The 26485-nt window shown below is 49.0% G+C and overlaps 1 protein-coding gene across 1 annotated transcript in view; it reads right to left on the reverse strand.

Annotated features, from left to right (window-relative positions):
- Nucleotides 1-24797, reverse strand: part of MARCHF4 (membrane associated ring-CH-type finger 4) — a 90650-nt gene extending 65853 nt beyond the window's left edge. Inside the window, exon 1 of the mRNA XM_036254720.1 lies at nt 24091-24797. Within this exon, the coding sequence (XP_036110613.1) occupies nt 24091-24612 (522 nt within the window). The 5' untranslated portion in view covers nt 24613-24797. The remainder of the gene's footprint in view (nt 1-24090) is intronic.
- Nucleotides 24798-26485: the final 1688 nt, after the last annotated feature.

A 26485-nucleotide genomic window follows, 5' to 3' on the forward strand; every position in this document is an offset into this window, starting at 1 on the left:
GTATGTGTTGTATGCTGACCTTCAGAGCTTTCATCCAATAATGTTGAGTGACGGGAGCAAGGGGAGCAAGAGGAGGAACCATTCCTGGGAGCCCACACTGTAGGGGAAGAGACAGGTGTTTGATCCCAACGGAACTGCAGTGTGATACATGCGCTACTAAAAGTATGACAAGGTATTATAAGATCACAGAGGTCAGTGGTGACTTTCAGGAGGGAGATGAGTTGGATCCTGAAAGTGGGGGCCTCTTCTCCCCACTTTTTCTTAAGCAGTTGAGAACACTAAAGTTTAAGAGGGTAAGTACTATGCCCCGGGCCCCTGGGAGTCACTCCTGGCCTTGCCTGTTCTGCTTTGTGTCGCAGGGCACTGAGCCCTAGGGACTATGCTTCCAGGCTTCCACTGCCAACTGGTTCAGCTAAGTGGGAAGCGGAGGGCGGGAACTGGAGAGAAGCCACGGTAGCTCCTCATTCCCTCCCAGCTTCAGGTAGCAATGTCAGCAGTAGCTGTGTAGCCTCCTTAATTCCATCCCTCCGTGCCCTCCCTCCCCCAAACCCTCTTCAGTGGTCCCAGATCACACAGGAAGCCTGGATTCCCAGGCTGCAGTAACTTGTCTCCTTCTTCTGTCTCTACAGCTTAGGGATGGTACTGCTTATTACATGGCTTCTCTGGTCTGCCTCAACATCCCGTTGGGGCCCACAGCTCCACCAACACCTCCACAGCTAGTTCCCTCGTGAACTACCGGGCATGGGCTCCGCTTTCCTGAACAGACCCTCATCCACAGCTAAGCATCAGCTGAGCTAGGACACTTACAGCTCTTGCCCTCCAGAGTCTGCAGAGATGGTAGCCCACATCCACTGAGCACCTACTACCTGCCAAGGTCTTTAAATGAATCATCTGTTTAATCCTCACAACAACCCGTAAACTAGGTGCTATTTGTACCCCCATTTACAATAGAAGAAGCTGAGGCACATAGAACAAGGCACTTTCCCAAAGTCACAGCAAGTGAGGGAGGGCAGGAAGAGGTGGACTCGGGTAGTTTGAGCCCATGGCCTGTGTCCCTACCCTTTTAGCTGTCCCCAGGTTGGACAACAGAGAAGAGGGAGGTAGGAGAGAATCTCAAGAGAGATGAGAGTTAAGCACAAAGAAAGAACATCAGGGTGCCCTTGAACCACTCTTTGACCTTCCGAATTGCCATTCCTGATAAGAAGGACAGACCTGGTCATCAAGACCTCCCCCAGGTGCCCCCCAGCTGGAGCCCCTTCAGGTGGCATCTGTGAGAGAAGAAAGTACTTGGCTTCTGACAGAAGAGAAGATGCCAGGAAACTGAGGTGCAGCGTGACATGACCACGCCCTCCTCAGAACTGACTCAGCTCCTCATCTCCACTGGCCCAAGTTCCCTGGTCCTCCATCCGCATCTGGGCAGAGCCCATGAGCCCTTTCAGGAAACCCACCCCTCCTTCCAGCTCGTGCTCCACTGGCATCTGCGGTGGCAGGGCATTCAGGTGGCTCTGACTCTAATTAGCAGGTGCTACGCAGTTTCCACATTTCTAGTAAATATGTCAAAACGCAAAATCCATTCATTCTTTGACACACACACCCCCCCCTTCCTTCTTTAAGACACATTTTTCTCTCTTAGCAGCTCAGCTGAGAAGTGTTTTTCTTCAGCAAGAACGAAGGTGGCATTACGATGGAGTCTGGCAGTTGTACAGTCTTTTTCAAATCCTCATCTGCCCTCCTGGTCAGTCACCCATCTGCTCGTTCGTTCATTCATTTGCCCACCACGGGGAAGCGGGTGTTGGGTTTTGCTGGAGTCTCTCAAGTACAGAGCTGGTATCCCTCACAAGGGATACCATGGAGACCCTCCAGGGACCCCATTATCACCTCGGACTGCCGGTGACGGGGGACCACGGAGCCCCAGGGGAGCTGTGCATTTACTGCCCGCCCGCCCTCGAAGCTCCTGCTGGGGTGATCCTCAAACAGTCCTCACCCCCCCAGCAGCGCGCAGCCCCAGCTCCCGCGCCTCCCCTGGGAGTCGCCGGGATGGAGCAGCCGGATTTCCAGCCCCTCCCTCCTTGCACACCTCGGCCGCGCCCCAAACAAAGGAACCGGGAAGCCGGGAGGGTGGGGCGGCCGTCCAGACTGCTCGCTCCCTGGAGCATCGCCAAGTTAGATGGGTTTCACCGCCTGGGCTCTGGGAACTCGGCTTCTCCATCCCCACGGCCACGACGAGGGCTTCTCAGCGGGCTGGGGCGGGGAGCTTCCCACCTTCCCATTTCAGTGTTTGTTTTCATGAGGTGGCACAGGAATAGAAAACCCAAATTTATTTTGAGAGGCTGGCAGTTCCCTTTCAACCAAGAATTTGCACGGGATGCCCTCCGCCCCTTCACCCTGACAGTGTCTTTGGGGGAGGGAGAGGCAGAGGGGCCTTCCCAGCCGCCTTCCCCGTGAGTGGATGGAATGAAGTGACTCCCTCTGCCCCACCCTTCCTGTGGACGGGCCCACGTGGCTGCTGCCCACGCCAGTCCCAGCCATCCGCAGGCAGACCTCTGTCCCTCCCGCAGGCTCCTTCCAGCCCACTCAGCACTTTGCATGCTCCGAGGACCCCATGGGCGAAAGGGGAAAGAAAATTATTCTCGGCCCTCAGGGAGGGCTCCTGGCTGTAGGACAGAGATATAGAATCCAAATAATTTCAACAGGGGAAACGGGTGGGAGTGTACATAAAAAGGGGGGGGGACCACATATTGGGGCTGGCAGAAACTTGGAAGCTACACTATCCCAGTCCACCCAGTGGTATGAAAACTGCGGTCCAGAGAGGGGAGGTGACTTGCCCAAGGTCACCCAGCCAGGAGCAGCCCAGGACTGACGTTGAAGCCTCCTGGTTTCTCAAACTGGACACCTGCACATTCCCCCTCCTCCTCCTCGCTGCCCCCTGAATCACTCAGCTTCCCAAAGAACTAAGGACCTCCCTTTTGCTATCAAGTCTCCAAATTTTTGTCCTTCCCAACTGCCAGACCCCCCAAGGGCCTGGGCCCGTTCCAAGGAGGCAGCAGGCAGTGAGCCATGCCAGCAGAGTCATTTTCATTAATTTATACCATTTCGCAGCTCCTCCAGACTGCCTGCGCCCTGCTGGTCCTTCTCTGTCCTCACTGAGATTGCGTTCTGTTTGTTTCTATTGTCTAAGAAATAAAATGGCTTTGATTACACCCACGGTCTCTTGTGCATGAGGACATTTTGGCTGCCCTCAGGGCACAAGGCACATCTGTATCCTCTGCCGCCGGCTCCTGGAAGAGGCCTGCCTGCTGAGGAGCTCGGCCGGGCACCACCAGAGCCCAGGGTCTGGGGGGGAACTGAAGGGGGCAGGGAGAGCTGAGCAACAGGGCAGCATCCAGGGAGGGCCAGTTTCCTGGTAGCTTCAAACGAAGAAGAAGGTGAGGGGGAGGGGAGGAAACGAACATTTCTGAGAGCATAAGGCAGGCAGGCAGGCAGGCAGTCAGTCGGTCAACAAACAACACCTACCCTTTGCCAGGCCCTGCTCCCAGCTCTGGGGACTCAGAGGTGAACACAGGCACAAACTCCAGTACATCTGGGCATTGGTGTTTTTCAAAACATTTAATAACAACTGGACCTGCACAGACACCAACCAGTCAACTGCCCTGTAGCCCTGAGAAGGGTCCCAGAGACACCCCCTCCCCCAGGGTTGCTGGGTTTCTGTGAGATCAGAGAGGGTAAGTCCCAAGGGAGGAGCTGGGGCGACCAGGATGGTGGAGCCCCAGACAGCAGCCAGCCCTGAAGAACTGCAATATCATAGCAATACTGAATATCAACCATATACACAGAGGCCACATTCAGGGCTGGGGAGGGATTCCAGCAAACTGCCCATAATTAGAGGCAACAGCTCCAATTGTCTTGGGAGGAAGAGGCCCAAAGATTCTGGATCTTCCCATTTTTCAACAGTGCATTCTGGAGTGTGTGTGTGCGCGCACGTGTGCGTGTGTGCATGTGCACGTGTGTTCTTTTGATTGAAAATAAATTATATGCCCAGCTCAGGTCAAAGAAAGTGTATCTTTGCCCACAGAACCCCAGAGAGCCCCCATTTTGAGCCCTCTGCCCAAGGACCTCAGAAGCTGTAATGGACTTTGCAGATTCAAGTACAGTTAATCCTCACAACCACCTATCTGGTTCCTACTATTCCCTCCAGGTGACAGATAAGGAAAGCCAAGGATGAGTTTTCTGTGGGATGCAGGAGCCCACAAGGGCACCTGCCTGGCACAAGACAGGGTGGCCAGTTAAACCCAGAACTGCCTATCTCCAAGAAAGGACCCTTTTGGATGCAACAGTGTTCTGATGCTCCAGTTGGCACCTGTACTGTTGATGAACGGGCTGGGGCTAAGGGCAGACCTGCAGAGGGCCAGCGAGGGAGGTGTGGGTGGCTGCGACTGGCCTCGGGTGGCTATGGAGTCGTGAGGAGGGGGTACGAATCTAAGTAGAGGTGGGAATGGAGTAGGTGTTATACATATTCTGGAGTTTATTCCAGCCTGAGGAATGAACACATTTGGTCATGGTGGGGAAGTCAGGGACTCTGCAAAGAGATTTGAGGGTTGACTATGGTTCAGTTTCCTACGTGCCTGCAGAAAATGTCCACCTGCCCCTTTCTTCTCTTCGCAGGATCCCAGGTGCATGCTGGTGACCATCTGCAGCCGTAACCCTGCCCTTGAAGAAGTCTGCTGCGTCTGGGCCTGAACACATCTGCTTCTACAGGTCTCTGGTGGGCCACCACCTGCTGGCTGGGCTCTTGTGATGCCTTTCTGCAAGACTGGATTGTAATGACAATGATAAGAGGGAAGGGCCAGCCAGGCAGAAGCCGCCACCCAGGAAAAGAGCAGAGACAGAAACAAGCGTGTCTGGGGAAGGAATGGCCAGTTGTCCCTCAGTCCAGAAGGACAGGGACTTGTGGAAAGTGAGGGCTTAAATGGAAGTCTGTGGCCAAGTTGAAGGACCCAAAGGACACTGAGAGCTGAAATATTCTATTCGTGAGGCAATAAGGTGCCGTAGAAGGTTTGGTGGCAGGGTGTCTGATGAATTAGGAGGCTAAAAGCTAAATCTGAGTTCCTAACTTCTTTCAGCCTCTTTGTATCTCCTTTACCTAACTTTATCCTTACTCTTTATATAGCTTTCAACCAATCCAAATAGTAACTATTTCCGCTTTTCAGGTAACGATAGTGAAGGTCAGAAATGTCAGACAATATTCCCAAGGTCATAGAGCTTATAAATGACAGTTTGGGATTGTCGCTGACTGGGAGGATTGGGAGAGCAGTTAGAGGCTACTTAATATTCTGGGTCTGAAGAGTAAAACCAGCAAATGAAGCAAGGGGCAATGTAAGAAGGGATGGATACTAGAATCCTCAGGGCGGGATCTCGTGACTGATCAGGGATGGATGGAGGGAGAGGGAGAAGTCACCAAGGACCCAGGAGGGGGACAGGAATGTTGAAGAAATCATGATCAATGTAAGGAGTTTGGGAGGAGGACTTGGTTTTCAGAAGATAGTCTTACTGTGGTTTCAGAAATGTAGCGGGAACATGGGACGTGTCGTTTTTACTTCCCAGTTTGGCAGTACAGAAAGGCAAACTAGAACGGAAGTTTCCCAATTTTTTTTCACTGATCCGCAGCAAAAACTTACATTTCACAAAACACTTACCCTTCTGATGTGTGATGGACTCGCATTCCCTCCCAGTCTAGTCTATTTCCTGGCAGGGCAGAGGGTGGGGAAAGGAAGGGAATGCTGATTCCAGCTCAGTCATGCAGTTCATTCCACCGCCCCCATGTGGGGAATGGCCCAGGGTCTGGACCAGACCTCACCAGAAGCAGATGGACAGATGTCGAGCAGCCAGTCTTACTCATGGCGCATGGACATGCACAAGGACAGCACTGAAAGGGGAAGGCGTGCACGCAAGGACGGGAGAGCCTTGTATCGTATGCAAAGGAACGGGCAAGGGAGGGCTTCTAAAAGGCTGCTTGCTTTTAAATTAGGTCATCAGGGACCTCCCAAGGACTGTTTGCAATCACTGATGGAGGTGCAGAGGGCACGGGGAGATGAAAGACAGAGCACTACACCTTTAAGGGATGTTGAAGACCTGAGCATGCCTGGAGGCAGAGAGAGGGCCAGGGACAAAAAGCACTGGTGTAGTCACTGTGGGAAGGAGGCAAATAGGAGGGAAAGGGAGAGTCTAGGTAAAGACATACATTTGCAGAAATGAAGAGGGAGTAATGACAAGTGGAAGGGGGGAGATGATGGAGTGTGAATGGCTGACCCCAGTTTTCTAAGTGAAGTGAGAGGCAAGGTCCTCTGCTGAGAATGGGGTTGACACTTGATGAGAATGGGAAATGTTTGGAACGGCTGCTAGGATGCACACTAAGCAAGGGAATTAAGGGGCATTCTGAATAGTTGGAGGACCAGTCTAAATTATTCAGTCTGTGAAACCCGCCACTCGGCTACTTCCAGGGCAATGGTTCCCTTCTCTCCCAGAGATGCACACTGGACTCCATCGCCCAGATGGGTCAAGAGACGTTGTTGATTTCCTACTAAACCCAAATGGCCAAGGAACACAAACCATTATGTCCTGATTTTTTAAAAAAAGAATCTTGCCTCTAGGCTTTCCAAAATAAGCTCCTTCTTTTAGATTTCTGATTCCACTTCCAATAAATCTCTTGACAGCACAGCCTAGCCCATCTGGACCAATCAATCAGCCCTTATCATCAAGCAGTATTTTTCTATCTTCCCCTCCCCGGGATTCACAACCCTGTCTGCGCATTGGAATCACACGAGGAGAATTAAAAATACTGATGCCTGGTCCCTCCCCTAGAGACTGACTTAGTTAGCCTGGGTTTGTGGCTGGGCAACTGTAGAATGCCCCAGATAAGTTTAATATGCCAGCTCAGGATGAGAACCACTGAGCCCCTTCCTACTCAGTTTGACCTATGGACCTGAAGCACCAGTATTGGCCTGGGTACCTGTCAAATGCAGAATCTCGGGGTCTGGAACAGAGGCTCAACAAGGACTCCAGGTGGTCTGTATGTACATTAAAGTCTGAGAAGCTCCATGCTAGAAATCTAACGTCTTAAGTCCTCCCTCCTGCCCTGTGTAAGATCAAAGAAGAGGGTCTCAGAGATCATGCCTCCTTGATTCTGTGCATCCTGGCCAATAGCTTATGGCTGCTTTCTCCTAGTGTGAAAACCAGCACCTATCAGCCAATCCATTAACAAGTGCTTCCCAACTTACAGCAAGCAGACAATGAGTGCCCCAGGTGTTGTCCTGTGTTTAGCAGTCCACAGTGTAGCTAGCTGGAGCATTCTTGTGGGGTGACCAACTGTCCAAGTTTGTCTGGGACTGTCTCAATTTTAACACTGGACATCCCACATCTTGGAAAATTTGTCAGCCCCCGGATGAACTGGAATAGGATGGCCATTCTATGTTAAGTAACATTTAAAACAGATTTCCCCCTCTCCACCCCACCCCCCACCATGTACACATAGACATACACACCATCAAAGTAAGTTATACTTCTTTAACACTCAACACTCCCAATAAACACATATAGTTGGGAGCCACAGTGTTTTTTGTGCACATGGTTTAGCTCTTAGAAATGTTGGTTCCTTCATTCAACAAAAATCCATCGAGTGTCCTCAGTGTGTGGGCCTCTGCGCAAGGGGCAGGAGCAATAGCACCAGTAGACACAGTACCTGCCGTCTCAGGGATTATAGTCTAGAGGGGAACACAGGGTGATGACAACGCAGTGGGGTGAGTGCTGTGATCACCAGGATGAGCGAAGGGACACACAGAAACCGACAGGAGCAGTGCCCAGCCCATACACAGAGCGAGGGGCTTCTGGGGGGTGGGAGAAGTCAATGCAGTGAGACACAAAGGCTATGTGTGAAGGGGCAGAGAGCTTCCAAAGCAGAGGAAACTGGAGTCCACGGGCTAGGATAAAAGAGAGCATGGTTCCTTTGAACTTGAAAGAAGTCAGAATCTCTTGGGAAGATACAGCGGAAGGTGGGAGGTAAGGGCAGGCCATAATCGAGTCTGGAGAAGGAAGGAGAGGCCGGCCTGTCACTGGCCTTGTAAAACAAGACAAGGGGCTGGGCATGGTCCTGGAAGAAGCAGGTCCACAGAAGAACTGAAAGCAATCTTAAGAACCCAGTTCGGTTCTAGAGTCACTCTACAATTCTGTAGAGAAACAAATGGAGAAAGGAAGAGTGAAAGCAGGAAATCAGAGTTGAGGTTTAGTAATCCAGGGAAAAAATGAAGAGAGCTTGGGTGGAGATGGTGGCAGCCCGGGACAATGGCTTGATTGGAGAGAGATTTAGGAAGTAAAAGAAATGGAAGAATATGTTGATTGAAAAATGGCTACGATGGAGAAAGGGTGAAGAGAAAGAGAGGCATTAAGGATTATGTCCGTGTTTCTTCTTTTTAACATTTATTTTCAACTACTTCTAGACTTACAGAAAAGCTGCAAAAATAATAGTTTCCATATACCCCCCACTGAGTCTCTCCCAATGTTAGCATCATACATGGTCACAATACCACTGTCAGAACCAGGAAATTATGCTACAACACCATAACCAAACAAAAGATTCCATTCAAACTTTTTTTTTTTTTTAATCCTCATCTGAGGACATTTTTCCATTTTTTGTACAGACAGAGTGGGAGGGAGAGAGAGGAAGAGAGAGAGGGAAACATCGATGTGAAAGGGACACATCGAGTGGCTGCCACCCGCACGACCAACCAGGGCCGGGGACAAACTGCAACCGAGGTACATGCCCTTAGCGGGAACCGAACCCGGGTCTCTCCGGACCGCAGGTGGATGCTCCAACCGCTGAGCCAAACCGGCCAGGGCTCCATTCAAACTTTAACAGTTTTCCTACTACTATCCTGTTGTTGTTACAGGGCCCACGTTGCATTTTGCTGTTGTTTCTCCCTGGTCGCCTGCAGTCTGCAACCAGTCCTTCAGACTCTCTTGTTTGCAGGACCTTGACGCTCCCCCCAAATTATTGACCAGTTGTTTGCTGAATGTCACTCAGTTCTGGCCTAGGTAGTGTCTTCAGGTTTTTGCCTTGACATTGAGAAGGTAAGCTCCTTGAGGGCAGGGACATTGTCTGACTGCTCAATGACAGATTCCTCACACCAGGTTCATCATGGACTCACTGTCAGTTCTCAGAGAAATGACTCAAGTGGTGGTGATGTGCCAGCCAGAGACGAGGAAGCTCCTGGACCCACAAGGCTCCTTCCAGACCCCGTGAAGTTTCCAGATAAAAACTCAGTTCAATCCACAGCTTTTGTGGATTTACTATTTCCAGGCGGGTGGCCCCCTAGCATAGCTAGACCATGAGGTTCCAATTACAGGAAGACCATTAGGACCGAGTTCAGAGAGGCTGGCAATGAGGAAGCAATTGCTAGAGAGGAGGAAAAGCATCCCTCCCTTCTCTGTACCCTGCCCACACTTGAATCCACTCATCTCTCTGAAGAAAGCTGTACTGGGTCTTAATGCGTAGCAGGGCAATCTGAGAAGCAATGAGAGGGAGAGAGGTTTGGGCCAAGTGGAAAGGAGTATGCTTCTCACAAGAGTGAGGGTCCATCTCACATTGCGGTATTTTGGCACACACTGCCACCTGGATAATTCCTCCTGCTTACCCTACTTGGCCACTCAAAGAGTAGCTTCTCTGGTGAGCCTTCTCCAGCTTGCCCAGGTTTTACCGGTCACCCTTCCCATGTGGTCCTTCAGCACAATGGTCCAAGAACCCTGGACCAAGGAACTGAGCCTTGTCTTGTGGTTGCTTCTTAGCATGTTGGTCTCTTACACTAGACTTTGAACTCCTCATCTGATTTCCACATTCCCAGGGTCTGGCACCCAGTTGTGTTGACTCAATGCCTTCTGAGAAAATGGTCACACTGGCCCTTTTACTATCACTAGACCAGGTGGACCAGAAAAAAAATGGACAACAGGACATTTTCATTTTTAAATTATGACCTTTGGAGATGGAAGACTCCTACGAGGTCATCACATTTATTTTATTATTGAGCAAGCCTAATGAAGTGCCTAGTGGGATGCACTTAGGTCCTATCTGTCTTTGACTCAGGTCCTCAGCATCATTGTGCCCAAAGCTGTCTTGTTCACCCTCAGCTAGCTCCAGCCCTTTTAAAAGTTGTTTAATAGTTCTCTTTTTGCAACATTTACATTAGCCAAAAGCCTTACCTTTTTGTTATGGAAAATTTCAAAGATATATAAAAGTAGAAAAAATGGTAGAATAAACCATGTAGCCATCAGCCAATTTCGCCTCATTTAAACCAGTCCTGTACCATCTATAGTAACTGGATTGTTTGGAAGCAAATTCCAGCCATTAAATAAACAAACACCTTTTTTTTTTTTAAAGTTGAATTTTATTTATGGAAAAGATGAAAATTAATTTAAGTCATGAGGAACCTCACTCTATGTGTTTTAAGGGGAGAGAAAGGAACTTTGAAATCATATATCATATACTCCTCCAGAGCCCACTGGTTGGCTGGTTGGTTGGTTGGTTGGTTCATTGGTTGGTTGGTTTTGGGGAGGTTGGGATTATTTTAAATTTGTTTTTGTTTTGTATTGTTTTTTTGCTGACAAACACTTAATGAATGTCTGAAGGAAGAAACAAGACAGCAAGTATTGCAAATATGTCAGCACTGACTTTGCAAAGACTAGACTCTCTGGACTCTCTCTGGAACAAAGATGCGCAAAAGGCGGGAGCAGCCGCAGGGACCAACACCCTCGAGGGCTCTTCCCTTCTGTATTCCACGCGCAGACACATGCCCACTCCCTCACCCCTCAGGCTTCCCGCTCGCTCCCACCCACCCACACGCACACAACAGGAGTGGACACCTCAGCACTCTCAAGCACACCTGCTCTCGTTTAGAAAACAGTCGGGGCAGCTGTTTTCTAGACACTGGAACGCAGGGCCCTAGCACTAGAAAGCATTTCCTTCTGAAGAAGCACATTGCTCCACGGAGGCCGAAGTCTGCGGCTCCTGGAGGGATCACCAGGGGATGAATCAAAACAGGCGACCCACACTCACTCAGTGTGCCCAGTGCCACTTCTGGGGAGTGAGGTTAAAAGGTGTTAAAGAACACTGCATAGTGGCCAGTGCTGTTTATGCTGATGATGATTAACTCTGTTTATATGCGTAAGTGTCAAGGGGAAACCTCCGTGCCCACTCAAGCCTTTTCACTGCTCAGGTGTCTCCCTCAAAGCACTTAGCACACGGAGACCTGGGGAATGTGGGAGGCACATTTATCCTCCTCCTCAGGGAGAGAGAGGGAAGGAGAAACTAGACATAAATAGTAAATTTATTGTGTGTTTGTATTCCACACTATTTTCAAGACCAGAAAGAGAGCTAATGTGTATCAGGAGCGCCCTTCATGCTCCATAGTAGGTGCTGTTTACTTAAATTCTCACCACAACTCTGTGAACCATTCTGTGTGTTCGCTCCATGGTACTGATAGAAGACACTAAATTCAGAGGATTTAATTGATTTGCCCAAAGCCACACTAGAAAGTGCTAGAACCTGGATTCTAACCCAAGTTTTTGTAACCACCAAACCCAGGCTCTTTTTCCTATACTAGTAATTCCTAATTTTTTTTCAAGTATGAACATACCCCCTCATCAAAATAATTTTTATTTTTTAACTTTATATTTTGCAGTAATTTCAGATTCATGAAAACATTTGCAAAAGTAACCCAAAGGGTTCTCACAAACCCTTCACTTAATTTTCCCAGCAGTTAACATCTTATGAAACTGCAGTACAATGATAGAAACCAGGAACTTAACAATGACATGATACTATTAACCGGCTTACACACCTTATTCAGATGTCACCAGTGGTCCCACTAATGTGCTTTACCTGTCCAGAATCCAATCCAGATCACACACTGTATTTAGCTGTCCTATCTCCTTAGACGCCTCCACTCTGGGACATCTCTCCCATTGTTCATCTTTCATAACCTTGACACTTAGAGAAAATACTGGCCAGTTGCTTTGCGAAATGTCCCTCAACTGGATCCCTTTGAGTGTTTAAAATTTCACAAACCCTCAAGTGACGACAGTTGTACTTTCAGTGTCTGTCGATGGAGAATGCGGTGCTCACTGACAAGGCGCAGCACCAAAGTGAAGGGTGCTCTTGATTTTGTTCATCACAATGGCTTCTGTGTGCAGTTGAAAAAGAGTAAGCAGATCTGTGAGATAGGTTTTATTTAGGCTACCAGCAATGCTTGGGTATATTTAGTTTCATCTACTCCTGTGATATCTTGGCAGCTCCTCCTGAGGTTAGCTCACAGGGGCACACACGCCAATGCAGGGATTCCCAGAGAAAGTTGGAACAATCGAAAGCTGGTCAGGTCAGATAACAACATCACTTGTGAATTTATTGTGTTTGTATTCCACACTATGCCAAGACTTCTTAAAATATATATATTTTATTGATTTTTAGAGAGAGAGAGGAAGGGGTAGGAAGAGAGAGCGAGAGTGCGCACGAGAGAAACATCAATGCAAAAGATCAAGCCAGCAACCCACAACCCGGGCATGTGCCCTGACTGGGAATTGAACTGGCGACCTTCCCCTGTCCAGGATGACACCCAACCAGCGGAGCCACACTGGCCGGGGCCTATGACAAGACTTTTGCATGTATTATATTGTTTGAGCCTTGAGTCTCACTACCCCCTCTGAGACAGACACTATTCCCCTCAGTCCCATTCTACAACGGAGGAAATGAGGGTTCTGAGTCTATACGTGACCTGCTCAGTGTCACCCATCTGCATAGCAACCCTGGATCCGAGAGCAGTTCTGCCTGGCTATGAAAGCCCCGTGTCTTTACCCACTGTGCACATTTTCTCCAAAAGCATCTCTCATTCTTTGCTTCCACTGTGCCTAGGCCTGCAATAGTCTTCCTTTCCCATTTTCCAGATTCTTTCCCTGATCCATCGTTTAGGCCTGGCTCTAAGTCCATTCTTCCAGGAAGACATATTCTATCAGCAGAGGCAGGAGTGGGATTCATTCCAGACCCAGGTAGGCTCCTGCACCCGATGAGGCATAAGAGAGGACAGCAGATCTGGAAGGGACTGGACATTCCTGAGTACAAGCTCCTCCTGTGTAAATGAGGAAACTGACAAAACGATTGACCAAGTGGTCCTGGTGGCTCAGGAGTGCGTTATCTCATTGAACTGTCACAACAGCCATGAAAGGGAGGTGCTGATGCTGTGGAGGGAGAGACTTGTAGGGCTCACTCATACCTGGATTTCCTCTCTGTCCAGGCACCCAAGAGGATGACACTCTCTAGCCCTGTTGCTATTAGGCAGAGTTATGTTTCTAGATCCAGCCAATGAGTTGCAGGCAAGAGTGACGTCATTCCTGAGCTGAAGCACTTCATTGTTCAGACTCAGTGAGCTGTGAGGGAGCGAGCTGTGCAACATCTGTGGTCCTGCTCTGGGACTCTGGGCTCTCTCAGGGGGGACCTTGGTGTCACGTCACTCAAGAATACCTTTCGAACATAATTTAGGAATGGGGAGTGATGGCTATATTAGCCAGATAAATTAACATTAGCAGGGCAACAGGCAAACCCCCGGGTCTCAGCCTCCTAACACAGGTATAGTTTGCATCTCCTCCTGTTACAGTCCCGTGCGGGTTAGATTCTTCCATCTTGTGATTACCCCATCTGAAACCTGCAGCTCTCAGATCACTGAGGCGGGGACAGAGAGTTGAAAGAGGCATCCCTTCCTACCTCTGTCATTAGGACACATGTCACTTCCTTCCTAGTCCCATGGTCCTCTGCCCCCCACTCTGGTGCCTACACCTGTGCTCCTTGTATGTCTGGGGACCTCAGGGCTGGTGGAGGCATGTCTCCCCTCCATTTAGCTGCCTCCAAAAACTCCTGCCTCAGACACAGTGTGCCTGAAGCAATCACCTACTTCCGAATTGTGGAATTGAATGGAAAATGCAGATTCTGGGGCAACCCCCGGAACAATGGCCTAGGACTCCGACTTCCCCTCTTCCTGAGGCACTTGGTGCCCCACAGATGTTTCAGAACCATCACTGTCAAGTGTACAGCCCAGGTCAGTGTTACCCAAACCTCAGCTGCTTCTACTTTTCAATGTATTCACGGGCCATCTGTATTATTATTTTCTGTATACTTAACATTTTTCTCTAAGTGTCTCACATTTTATTCAATAAATGTATTTATAAAGGAGACTTTTTGCCACTATCATAAAAAAAAAAAACCTGGTATCATTTACCAAAGAAAGAATAGACAAGCTGTGGTACATCCATATCATAGAATATTATTCAGAGCTAAAAAGAAATGTGCTATCGAGCCGTGAAAAGACACGGGGAACTGTAAGTGCGTGTCACTAAGTGAAAGAAGCCAATCTGAAAGGCTGCACACTGTATGATTCCAACCGCACGACAGTCTGGGAAAGACCAGGCTGCATTGCCAGGAGTTCCAGGCCGGAGCAGGGGGATAAATGGGTGGATTTTTAAGGCAGTGAAACTGCTCGGTATGATATTATAACGGTAGAGCCAAGCCATGATGCATTTGTCAAAACCCTTAGAATACACAACACGAAGAGTGAACCCCAACGTGAACTGTGGACTTTGGGTGATTATGTGTCAGGGTTGGTTGGTCCATTGTAACAAATGCATCACGCTGAAGCCCGAGGCTGATAGTTGGCCAGGGGGTGAGAGGAGTGGGGGAGGGGAGTATGTGAGAACTCTACTTTTAGCTCAGTTTTGCTCCAAACCTAAAACTGCTTTAAAAAAAAAATAGTCTATTAATTTTAAAAAAATAATAGACACACACAAATACACACAAAAGAAGATTAACAGAGTTTAGCTAGATATTACTGTGCATCCAAGGCTCCGAGGCTGACGCCTTCTCTCTTTGTTTACAAAGGAGATTGACAAGTGTTAGAAAGGTGTTAAAGACTTATTATCACTCCAATGAGTTTTTTTTTTTTTTTATCCTGGACATAATTATAAGGCATGAGAGCAAACTGAAAAGAACAATGTTCTTCCTTGAGGATCAATGTTATTTAACATCATGTCTGTCTGGCTTTCAGAAACACTAGTCTATGGATGAGCCTGAATGCAAACATCTTGCTGTTACATTTTGAGCAAGCATTTTTTTTCTGCTGTTTCTACATGTTCCTCTGGGTGCATGGTCTGCTCCTGCCTTCTAGGGACTCAGAGCCCAGGAAGAGTGTCTTTCTGCGGAGTTCATACCAAGAAGGGAGTGCTGCTTAATAAGAATCTGCCAGGACCATGGTGGTGATGGCGATGGATAAAGACAACCATGCTGGGAATGCAGGACCCAGGCAGGAGAGGATGGACGTTCAGCTGAGTCATTGGCGACCATCTGCTCAACAGCAGCCCTGGCCCTGAAAGTGCATCCCTGACATCAGCACAAACACAGCTGGGGACTCGCTGCTGTAGAAGCACCGCCTTACTTACATAGCGTCTGATTTGTTAAGGCTTTTGTAAGAGAGAGAAGTAGAAAAGGCAGCATTGTAACCTGGGGTCCCCCGCTCCAGGTCTCTGAGCCACACCGACAGAATGGGGTAAATATCACTCTCATTTCATGAACAGCTGCTGTGTGCCCAGAACTTTTATGAAACATGTCCATATCTTAGGACAAGTGTTCAAGCTCAGAATTTTATTTCTGTTTTGTAAACAAGGAAATCTGGGTCCAGGGAGGTTAAATAAGTTGCCCAAGATCACCCAGCTGGGAAGGGCCCAAATTGGGATCTAAATCCATGTCTTTCTGACTTCAAAGCCTCTGTTCTTCCCATTATCTTGCAATAGAATGAGGAAAGCTCTCCTCCTGGCCAAGTAGTCTCCAGCCAGGATAATGGTCACTATCACTAGTAGGACAAAAATCATCACTATTTGTCCTTATAGAATCAGAAAACGAAGCCGGTCAGGGTGGAAGGGGTCTCAAGGGGTCATCCATAGACCCTTTGCCTGGCACTTTAATTTATATACACATGCACATGTGGGCACACACGTAAATATGCTTTCCAGCGTGTGTACACTAGGGACCAACTACAGCACTACTAGTGTAGAATGAACATGTGCTAGGAGGGGGGGAAAGGGTCAACAAGCACTGAGCCCCTCCTGCGTGCAGAGCCCAATGCCGGCCACAACAGTGGCTTCAAGAGGCTTCTTTCGGAGAAACTGATTCTGATTTTCTTCAACCACATCCAAAGTAACCTTTTCATAAAGAATATTACGCTAAGCGAAATAAGCCAGTCAGAGAAAGACAAGTATCACATGATCTCACTTATGTGTGGAATCTAATGAACAAAGTAAACTGATGAATAAAATAAAACCAGAGGCATGGAAACATGGAACAGACTGATGAATCTCAGAGGGAAAGGGGTGTGGGAAGGCATTAGCCAAAGAATTTATATGCATATATGCATTACCCAGGGACACCGAAAATAAGGTGGTGAAGGCCGGGGGTAGGAACAGGGTGGAAGGGGGCAATGGGGGGGGGAAAAGGGAATATCTGTAATACTCTCAACAATAAAGATTAAAAATATAATAATACTGCTAAAAAAAAAAAAAGAAAACAAGAAAGAAGAAGAAGGAAGCTCATTTGATCTGTCTTCCTCAACACCTCTGAGCATGGGCCCTGGAGCAATCCTCATGAGAGCACTGAGCTGGGTCCAGAACTGAGGCCCATGTGTCCCCCTTGTGGGCTTGGACCAGGAGTGGGACTGACTTCGTATATGCAGATCTCCCTTTTTCCTGACAGTGTTCATCTACTTGAAACTCAAATTGTAAGTTATTCAATTTTGCCTATTTTGTCATGAGGCAGTCAGTGCCTTATGTACCCCAATTTTACTTTTCACATATGCGGAGGGAGGTATCACATGTGTACTAAACATAATTGCACGCGCAGACTCTAGCTTACATATGAAACATCTCATAAGGGGATGGTGTGCAGCCCAGGCCACACAGTATTCACTGGCCGGCTCCTTTACGTCCGGGCTCACATCCAACTTGGCTTCCTTCCCAGCAAACAAGCAGCAGCTTGCTCATTCCCACACTCCTTCTAGTATCCTCTCCCCATCGAACCTGCTCTCCCTCCCCCAACTCACAGGCCACAACTGGGCTTCTCCAACATACCAGCTGGAAAAGAGAGAAGGCGGGGCGGGGGGGTTGGGGGGAGAGAGAGAAAGTCCCAATATCTCTCCTTCCTTCTCCAAGGCTGTTTTGAAATGCATATTTCACTCTTGCCCCACCAGCTTTATTAAGTAGCTCAGTATGGGGGACTCAGCTAGAAGCCACACCCAATAAATTAGCCAAGCCTCCACAAGGAGATGCAGGCTGGCAAGTGATGGAGGATTATCCTGAAGTGCACACTGTTAGAGGATCTACAGACAACTGAGGTGACAATCACTTCACAACTGTCAAGACACCAGGTGTCTCCCCTACTCCAGTTCCTAATTTGGTCTGTGGGAGTGAGACAGATGCACTCAATGTTGTATTTGTGTGTTTGCATGTACATGAGTGTGCATGTAAATAACAGCTATCTGAATCTGGGGAAAGCCAGGGACCCGATGGTGGGGTTTGAACATTCTCACATTGTCTCCCAGTAAAGAATTAGAGAACTGGTGAGTCTCTTATGTGAGAAAAGGGTCCTTGGAGCTTCCAGATTAAATAGGACCAGGACTGGCTGAACTTGGCACTGAAAAACTACAGTGGAAAAACCCAGATGGAAAAGTGAAAATAGCCTACTCATGACTCTAGGGCTGGGGTGATGGGCTTCCCCTTTCCTGGGATGGTTCTGCATCCTTCGGTCCATGATGGTATCTGCTGCCTATTGTTCACCGTGGTATGTGCATGGTGAAAATTCATGGTTACTGCAATCATGTGATTGCCCACAGCTTTGAATTTCTGTGAGCACGGATGGAGACTGTTCTTTGTGATCTTTGCCAATGACACGTTTGCACATGCCATGCACTGCATACACTGGTGCTAGATACCCTGGGATAAGATGACTCCTTAAATTAAAAAGGGGTGCAGGCTCATCTCTTTCTTCTTGGATTAAAAATAGAGTCTCTAGAGTCTGGCTGGTGTGGCTCAGTGGTTGAGCATTGACCCATGCACCAAGAGGTTGCTGGTTCGATTCCCAGTCAGGACACATGCCCAGGTTGTGGGCCCAAACCCAAGTGAGGGGCATGCAGGAGACAGCCAATAGATGTTCCTTCTCATTGATGTTTCTATCTCTCTCTCCCTCTCTCTTTCTCTCTCTCTAAAATCAATAAAGGAAAATAAATCTCTCTAGACCCCCAAGCAATGTCACTGTAATGAACCCCAACTCTCGAGCTCAGAAGGAATCTTGAGGGTCACTGGTCCCAGTCACCCATTTGAATCCCCTTTTAATGCAATCTATACTGTCTTGGGATAGCTTTGGAAGAGTGTGCTTTCTAATATCAAAACCCAAGTTGGCTTCACTGGAGATTCCATCACTGGCCAAGGCGCTGACCTTTGTGATCCTACAGAACAGATCTGCCCCAGCCCCTTCTGTTCTTCTGCACAGCACACTTCTAGCATTTGATAGCTGTGAGTAGTTTTCTCCCTTGTAATCTCTTCTCCCCAGTTTCTGCCTGTGGAGTTGCCCACTGGATAAGCTCTAGAGGCCCCTTCATTCAACAAATACTTTAAAGTATAAAACAGGTGCCAGGCATTAGTAAATACACATGTTGCTGCTTCCAGGAAAACTTACAGTCCCTCTGCAGTGACTCCCTCAGACCCAGGCAAGAGGGTCCCTTACTGTAGAGGACCTGACTCTGGCCCTTCTTCAGCTTCACACTTCCCATAAGGTGAGAAGTTTGTGGGGGTCAAGGAGCCATGTCTCTTCTAGAACACGCTCTGATTACCTGGTACCCTGGAGCTTCTCCCCATTGGGCCATGAGTTTACTCCTAGAACCTTCAGGTTCTTTTCTTCACGTTAAATGGGAGGGGGACAAGGGGCAGGTGTTTGAGGGTGGCATGCATAGAGCTCAGACAAGCCAGCGGGAGTGTGTACATGCATGTGTCCAAGGCTCGTCCCGGCGCAGGATGGAGCCAGCAGTGGAAAGAGAATCAGAGTGGCCTGTAGTCCAAGGGCCAGACATGCCCACTTGACTGGCACAGAATTAAGAGGAATATAACAATTCTAAATTCCAATCTGGCCCTGGCCGGTTTGGCTCAGCGGTTAGAGCGTCAGCCCGCGGACCAGAGAGACCCAGGTTCGGTTCCCGCTGAGGGCATGTACCTTGGTTGCAGTTTGTCCTTGGCCCTGGTTGGGGTCGTGTGAGTGGCAACCACTCGATGTGTCTCTCTCACATCAATGTTTCTCTCTCTTCCTCCCTCTCTCCCTCCTGTTCTATCTGAAGATAAATGCAAAAAAAATAAATAAAATAAAAAAATAAAGAATAAATTTGAATCTGTCTTTCAGAATGCTTTGCACATACATTTGTCAGGATAGGAGGATAAGATGCAGTTTGTTTAACAGTTTGTTTGCTGGATTTATTACTTTAAATATCTTGGCCTATGGTATGTACGCCTCTATACTCTTGCCTGAGGGTCCATGAATCCTGGGGATGGGTCTGTTCTTTGTGGAGACAGATATTAATTGAATAATCACACAAAGAAATGCAAAATTGAACTGTAGTGCTAAAAAAATAATGCACCATTTGGTTATCTTCTAAAATGCTCTGCTTGATCTCCATTCCCAGGATTCTTATTGCATCTTAGGGTCTTCAGGTTTCCCACTCTTACTCCACAAGAACCCCAAACACTGACTAAGATGTTCCACACTAGTCTTGCCCCTTCTGAACGCAGAGCTCCAGGGAAGCAGACCCCAGGAAGAATAAGAGAGGTAGACGAAGTCCATTCATCTCTTTCAGACTCAGTTCCTGCTTTCCACGAGGTCCAAAACAGGTGCCGACCACCATACCATGGTGGGTTTTTATCTCTGTGCCCACCTCCAGGTCCTCCGCAGCTGGCCCAGCCTAGGAGGCGGTTTCACCTCTTCGCACCATGTATCTCACATCTCTTGTGCTTCTTGCTTTCTGAACTCAGCTGAAGTCTATTTCATCTCATTTAGTCTTCAGCAACCACAGAGAAGAAGCCTTCTCTGACTAATTGGAAAGAAAAAGTAGCAAATTCTTCCACTTGCCTCTCCGAATAGGCACCCCACACACTAGCTGCTTTTAAACATGCATCCCTTTCTTGTACCTGATATTACCGCAATTCACCTGTGACTCAGTCTGTGTGTTCTTGATCTCTATCAGCTTCTGTGATGTCTGGGTTAGACTGTGCAACTCCCCAGAGGACAGAGCCACATCAGTCCTGTGTCTTTAGACCCTGCTCCGCAGAGCAGCAGGCATAGGTGGGCACTTAATAAAGACGTTTGATGGAGACAGAGCAAAGCACTGTGCCTAGAGCATTATGAGTGCACAGGAAGCAACCTACTAACACAGCCGGACCACGATTGCATCCTCCTGCCAGATTGAGATCCAGGCACATTTTCCTTTTAAATGAGGTAGGGGGAGGAAGCATCCTCTTGCTTCTGAGACAACAATAACAACACACTCTGACAGCACTGATGCTCAGGATGACCTTATGGATTGGGGAACTATCATTATCCCAATTTTACAAATGAGGACCCCCTTGTTCGGACCACAAACTGGGGCCATCTGGCTTCAGAGACCTCAGCTTACCCAAGGTTCCCTGTCCCTCCGCGTGAACTGGAAATGGAGAGTGAAGAGTTGGCGACCAGACTCTTGTCGCACACACTCATGGATCCCTAACCCCTGCCCAACCCAAATGAACGGCTGAGCGGGGGAGAGTGGGTACTCAATCAGCATGCTAGTGCGAAGCCAGTTGTCCTTCAAGGCATGTGTTCACACCAGTTAATCTCCCTCTGCCTGTCCTCACTTTTGTTTCTCAAATATGCTCAGTTCATTCACACTGAGGCCCCTGAAGCTGCTGTTTCCTCCCCCTGGGAGGCTCTCCCCAGACCTCTGCGCCAGAGGGTCCTTCTCATCACAGAGGTGTCAGCTCAGAGGGCGCCGTCTCAGGAAGGCTGCTGCTGATCACTGTTCCGAGTGACGCCACATCTCTCCCAGGCCCTCCCTTTCATTCTTTCCTAACTCACTTTTCTGTTTTACTTTCATCGAGGCCCTCAACACCATCCGAAACCACTTGAGTTATCTAGCAGTTCAGTTATCAATGTCTGTACCTCCACTAGACCATCAGATTCAGGAGAGCAGAGGCCGCAGTGGTCCTGTCCACTCCTGGACACTCAGTGCCTAGAACAGCGTCTGGCACACTGTAAGCGCCCCGTCTGCATGTATCAAACGCATGTATGAACGAATGATGCAAAGTCCTTTCTCAATATGTGGACTCGCTGGAGCGTTCAACACACACATTAAAAGCCCTTGGCAGGAAGAGACCACCTCTTCATTTTTGGCAGATGACTGGGGAGCTGTTTGGTTCCTTTGTTTGGGCAGGGAAAAGACTAAGACAGTCGGTGTTGAGATTACAAACTGCGCTCTTTTCAGGGTCACGTGTGGGCAACTGCTGGACAGCTCTCTCCCTGGACAGAAAGAAACAGATATTCACGGTTCAGCTTCTCTCTCCACCCCGTGCTCTCTCTCCCTTCTCTAGAAAGTTTTCTCCATCTTCTCCCCCTTTGTCTCTCTTCCTTATTGAAATGCTGTGGAGAAAAATGAACAAAAAAGTGGGAAAATGTGTTCCCTGTATCTAACCCAGTCTCATTATAATCTCCTGGCTCCTATACAGACAAAGCAAACCCCCCAAATATAATAACAATATGCAGGAGACACGTGATTTGATCCACAGTATTAATGCCGCCAACATATCCTATTTCGCTCACGTAAAAACAGAGCCCATTTCTTTCTCGGTGTTAGCTTTTTTAGTCAATGCTTTCTTTATGACACATCATTAAAATAACAAACAAGAAAGAAAAGCTTTTAATCTCTGACCTAACCCTGTAGCACATGAAGGTGTTTCACAATATGCTTAATGATCTCATTCTTTTCCTTTCTTAACAAAATACTGCTTTTTCATGATCAAAATACATGCCATTATGTATTAGTCCCTTTCAGGGCATTTTTATGCTCATTATCTCCTGGATCTTCTCAACAAATATAACAAAAGGAGGGGGGACAGAAAAAAGTGTCTTGAAATCACAGAAGTTGGAAAAGGGGCCCAGTGGCAGAAAGCGATTTGAAGTTCACACAGCAGGTGAAATATCACCCAAAACAGGCTCCCAGCCCTGCTGTTCTCTACAGACAAGGTGTGTTCAGCAGGAGCCACACTCCGGGAAGCCCCTACGACATGCAGACCTGAGCCAGCCCATATGGGAGAAGAAAGAAATAGCTTAAGAAGTTAAGACACTAAATAATTCCTTCTTTTGGAACAGATGAGGCCCCTGATTGGGGCAAGGCCCTAACCAGGTGTACCCCAAAGGGAGGCATCCCTCTTGCTCTCGCCAAGCCACTCCATCTTGTGTCTCTGCAGGAAGCCCAGCACTGGAAGTGAGGCAGAGGCAGAAAGAAGGGCACTGAGCAGGGATCCTGGACCTTCTCCCCTAACAGGGGTCCTCAGCTCTGGGCAGCACTTCATTTGGGACTTCAGGCAATCCTCATCACAAGGAAGAATCTAGCTCTCAACCGCTCAGAGATATTTATTCACCCTGAGATCTACATCACTTCCCCTCATAATGCCCAGGCTGTGGCCTCAGTCATCATTTGTCCCTGAAGTGCTTCTTTCCCCATTCAGAGCAAAGATGAAATGAATGGACATGTCCGCTAAGCCTGCCTCTCACAGAGAAAGTCCTCAACAAGAACCAGGACCACTCGGGAACACCCACATGGCATCCCAGTGCATCGCCCTTTATTCAGGGAGCACCCAGAAGTCTTCCCTCCACTTCCAGGAAGTCAGCAAAGAAGTGGCTGATGTGATCACGTAGCCCTGCCTGGGGTGCAAGTGAATATTCTTTCTCCAGCATGACTAGATCCGAGTTTTATATCTGGGATTCTGTGGAAAGTGTTGCCACATTATGACCGTAGAGGAATGTGCATATGCGATCCAACACTGCAGACACTAGATTGGAAGTAGAGCTCAAAGAGGTGGGGTAGGTATGTCTGTGAAAATCTGGATGAACGGGGTAGTGAGAACTCTGAGACCTGAGATGACTCTGGCTCATGAGGTACTTGCCATCCCCTATCCTGGATGGCAGAGTGAAAGGGACAGCCTATGTTGATGTGTTTCAGGCCTCAGAAGAGGAATAGATACAACTAGCTTCTCCATTTCCCTTAAACTCACTCTCATCCCCAGTTACCTACCTGCTTTCAACCTAGGATAAACCCGAATCTGCCAAGAAGTGTCTTAGCAAACTGTCGTCTTCCTGGACCTAGAATCCCTCTCCATTTCCTCCGCAGTGACTAAAACACATGGCTGAGAATGCAGAATAATATGGGAAGGGGTAGTCTCAAATGAAAGAACAGCCACAGGCTTGTTGGGTTTCAGTCTATGAGAACAAGGAAACAGGTCAAGATCTCTGCACACTTTCATGGAAGGAAGAAGTTTGAATCTGAGATCGAAGATGGGCTGGGGAAGATGTCACTAACGACAAATCACACAAAAGGATATCTTCACAACAAGCATGAATGAACCACCAAGCTCCTTCATTTCATTGCTTCTGACTTCTGGATATTTTATTCTGGGGATACTTACAGAAGTTTAGCATGGGCTTGAAGATACTAGCATTGGGAGAAAACTACAAAAAGTAGGATACAATTGAGCTACCAAACAGGCTCCATCAGGAACCAGACACCTCCTGGGCAAAGTTGACCAGAAGAGACATCATTGAGGAGCCCTTAAAATGTATAGTCTTCACATTAGACACAACATAATGGTTTCCAGGGCAAGTAGGTGAGTAACAATCTGCAAGATCTGGAGATACCACAAGGAAGCAGGAGAAGGGGGAAACGGTCTCACCTGTTCTGGCCCCTGGAAGCAGATGCGGCACAGTGGGGTCCTCATGCCACTGTCCAGGCTGCTGCCCAGTGAGTAGCGATCCTCAGCCTTCCCCTTACAGAAGTCATCTGAGGAGGCACTGCTGAGCAGAGAGGCAGGTGGCTCTGTGGCTGGGCCACCCCAGTCATCTTCCACAGAAGAAGGTGGCAAAGGTGGTGGAGGTGGCAGAGGAGGGGTCTCCCTGCCCACCCCTTCTCGAGGTCCCCTCCAGCCTGCCCACCCCCCGGCACCCAGAGCCGGAAGGGTGTTGTTGTTGGCTGTCAAACTGGGGGGCTGGGGGTCTCCGTGCATGGGCAGGGGCGCTGGAGGGGGGCGCCGCAGTAGGAAAACCTTCAGGTCATTGAAGAGCATGCGGCAGCGGCACTTGAGGAGACCCTGGTGGCGCAACATCTGGGGAGCCGGGGTGCACAGTCCACAGCGGTACCAGGCACAGCAGTAGCAGCAGCACCACCACCAGAGCAGCCCACTCAGGGGCATCAGCATGTGCCCAGTGGAAGCAGAGAGCCCAGGAGGGGCAGCTGGAGTCTTTGAAGAAAAGAGGATGGTTTGGGGGATTCCACCGCGTATCTGTGTTATGCAGGAGTCTGCTTTCTCTCTAGCTCCTCTTGTAACCCCTCCAAGTAGCAAATAAATTACCCTCAGGACTGAGGACTGCAAGTCACTGATTCTGAACTTAACCTGGAGAGCCCAACAATAAAAGCTTTTCTTGCCCTCCACCCCACTCCACCCCAACCTTAGACTTTTCTCAAGGTGCCTCCTTTCTGCCTTTGACCTGGGGGAACCGGTAGGGGCAGGGGGATAAAACAGTGTTGAGGGTAGGCTGTTAGGGCTTTGAGATAAAGATCTAATTGTTAGAAAGTTCCCCAGGAGAGGATTATTAAGTTGTTCTCAAATTTCTAGGCAGTGGGAACCTTTCTCCTTGTATAGAAAAAGGTGGGGACGATTATAAATCAAATTTGGAATGGATTGAGCTGGGATTAGGGCAAACTAGCTCAGTGAAGAATTGAGGACTGCATGTGCCAGAGAGAAAAGATTGTTTTCCTCAGGTAGCAAGAGATTGATGGGGGGGAGGGGCGGGGTGAAGTAAGGTGGGATGGGAAGGAGGTTGGTACAAGTTTTAATTCTCCTGGGCAGAAAACTGGAGCAATTAACCCCAGAAGCACCAGCGTTGATTTTAAGAGAAAGCAGTTGGGGGTGGGGGCGGGGAATTACAGGTGAACTTGGGCAAGGGGCTTGTGCTTTGCCTCTGCAGCTAAAAAGCTGCACAGAAAGGGGGAAAGCCAATTAGGAGAACAGAAGTGGGGAAATAAGGGACTGGGGAAGGGGAAAGAAAAGATCTTTTAACTCTTACTAAACGCCTTCTTCCTGAGCATTAAGATCCTGGCTAGAAGGGTGTGTAAGGGAGCCTGGAGGCGGTAGAGCAAAGGGGCCGAGAAGAGGGGCGTGTAGGAAGGGACAGAAGGAAAGAGTAATTACATGATCTCAGCCCCCAACCCACCCCTGCTGCTGTCTGTAAATCCGCGGCCCCCTTCCCTTGGCTCCATCAAAGGTCCCTTCTTGCAAGGGACAAGGGTCTGGAGAAGGGCAGGTCGGGACGGGTGAGTAGCTTCGCGTTCTCTTCCTCTTCCTCTTCCTCCGCTGGGCGGTTGTCGCCCTCCTCGTCTGACTTCGGATCTGCCCGCGGCCCCCGGTGCTGCCGTGGAGGCGGTGGCGACTGCTGGTCGGCGTCCGGGTATCTCCGGGGCGGAGGCTGCTCTGGCTCGTCCTCTGGCTGCTGCTCGCCGTCCGGCGCGGCCGCGACTTCAGGCTTCATGATCCTCCTCCTCCTTCTCCTCCTTCCTGGGGGGCTGGCCCTGAGCCCCCGCGCCGGGACAGCGCTGCCATGCAACCAGAGGCAAGGCGAGCGTAGGGGTGGGGGCGGCTGAGGAGTGAGAAAGGGGGTTAATAAAAAAATGAAATGATACTAGTGGAAGAAGAAGAATTCGGTTCTCAAATAATCGGGAAAGAGTGCTTCTGGGGGGGTAGGGCGAAAAAGGGAGGCAGCCGGGTCTTCAGGGCTGCTCTACCCCGCTACCCCCACCAAGGGCGGCCTCGGCCGGCTCTCTGCGCCCCCCACCCCCACGCCGCCACTCCCTCTCCACTGCCTCTGGCTGGCTGGGCTCGCTGTTGCTACCTCTCTCGCAGATGCAACGAGGTAAGGTCTGCTTGCAGTGCCAAATGAAGGTGGGGAGAAGGAAATGAAGCAGTGGCCGAGGAGGGATGCAGTCAGCACTTGGGTCCGGCTTGGTCCTCGCGAATCCCCCAAACCATGTATAAATATATCTCTTATAAAAGGCGAGAGGAAGCAAATCACATT

Source organism: Molossus molossus, unplaced genomic scaffold (assembly GCF_014108415.1).
Source record: "Molossus molossus isolate mMolMol1 unplaced genomic scaffold, mMolMol1.p scaffold_m16_p_11, whole genome shotgun sequence".
NCBI classification, from domain to species: domain Eukaryota; kingdom Metazoa; phylum Chordata; class Mammalia; order Chiroptera; family Molossidae; genus Molossus; species Molossus molossus.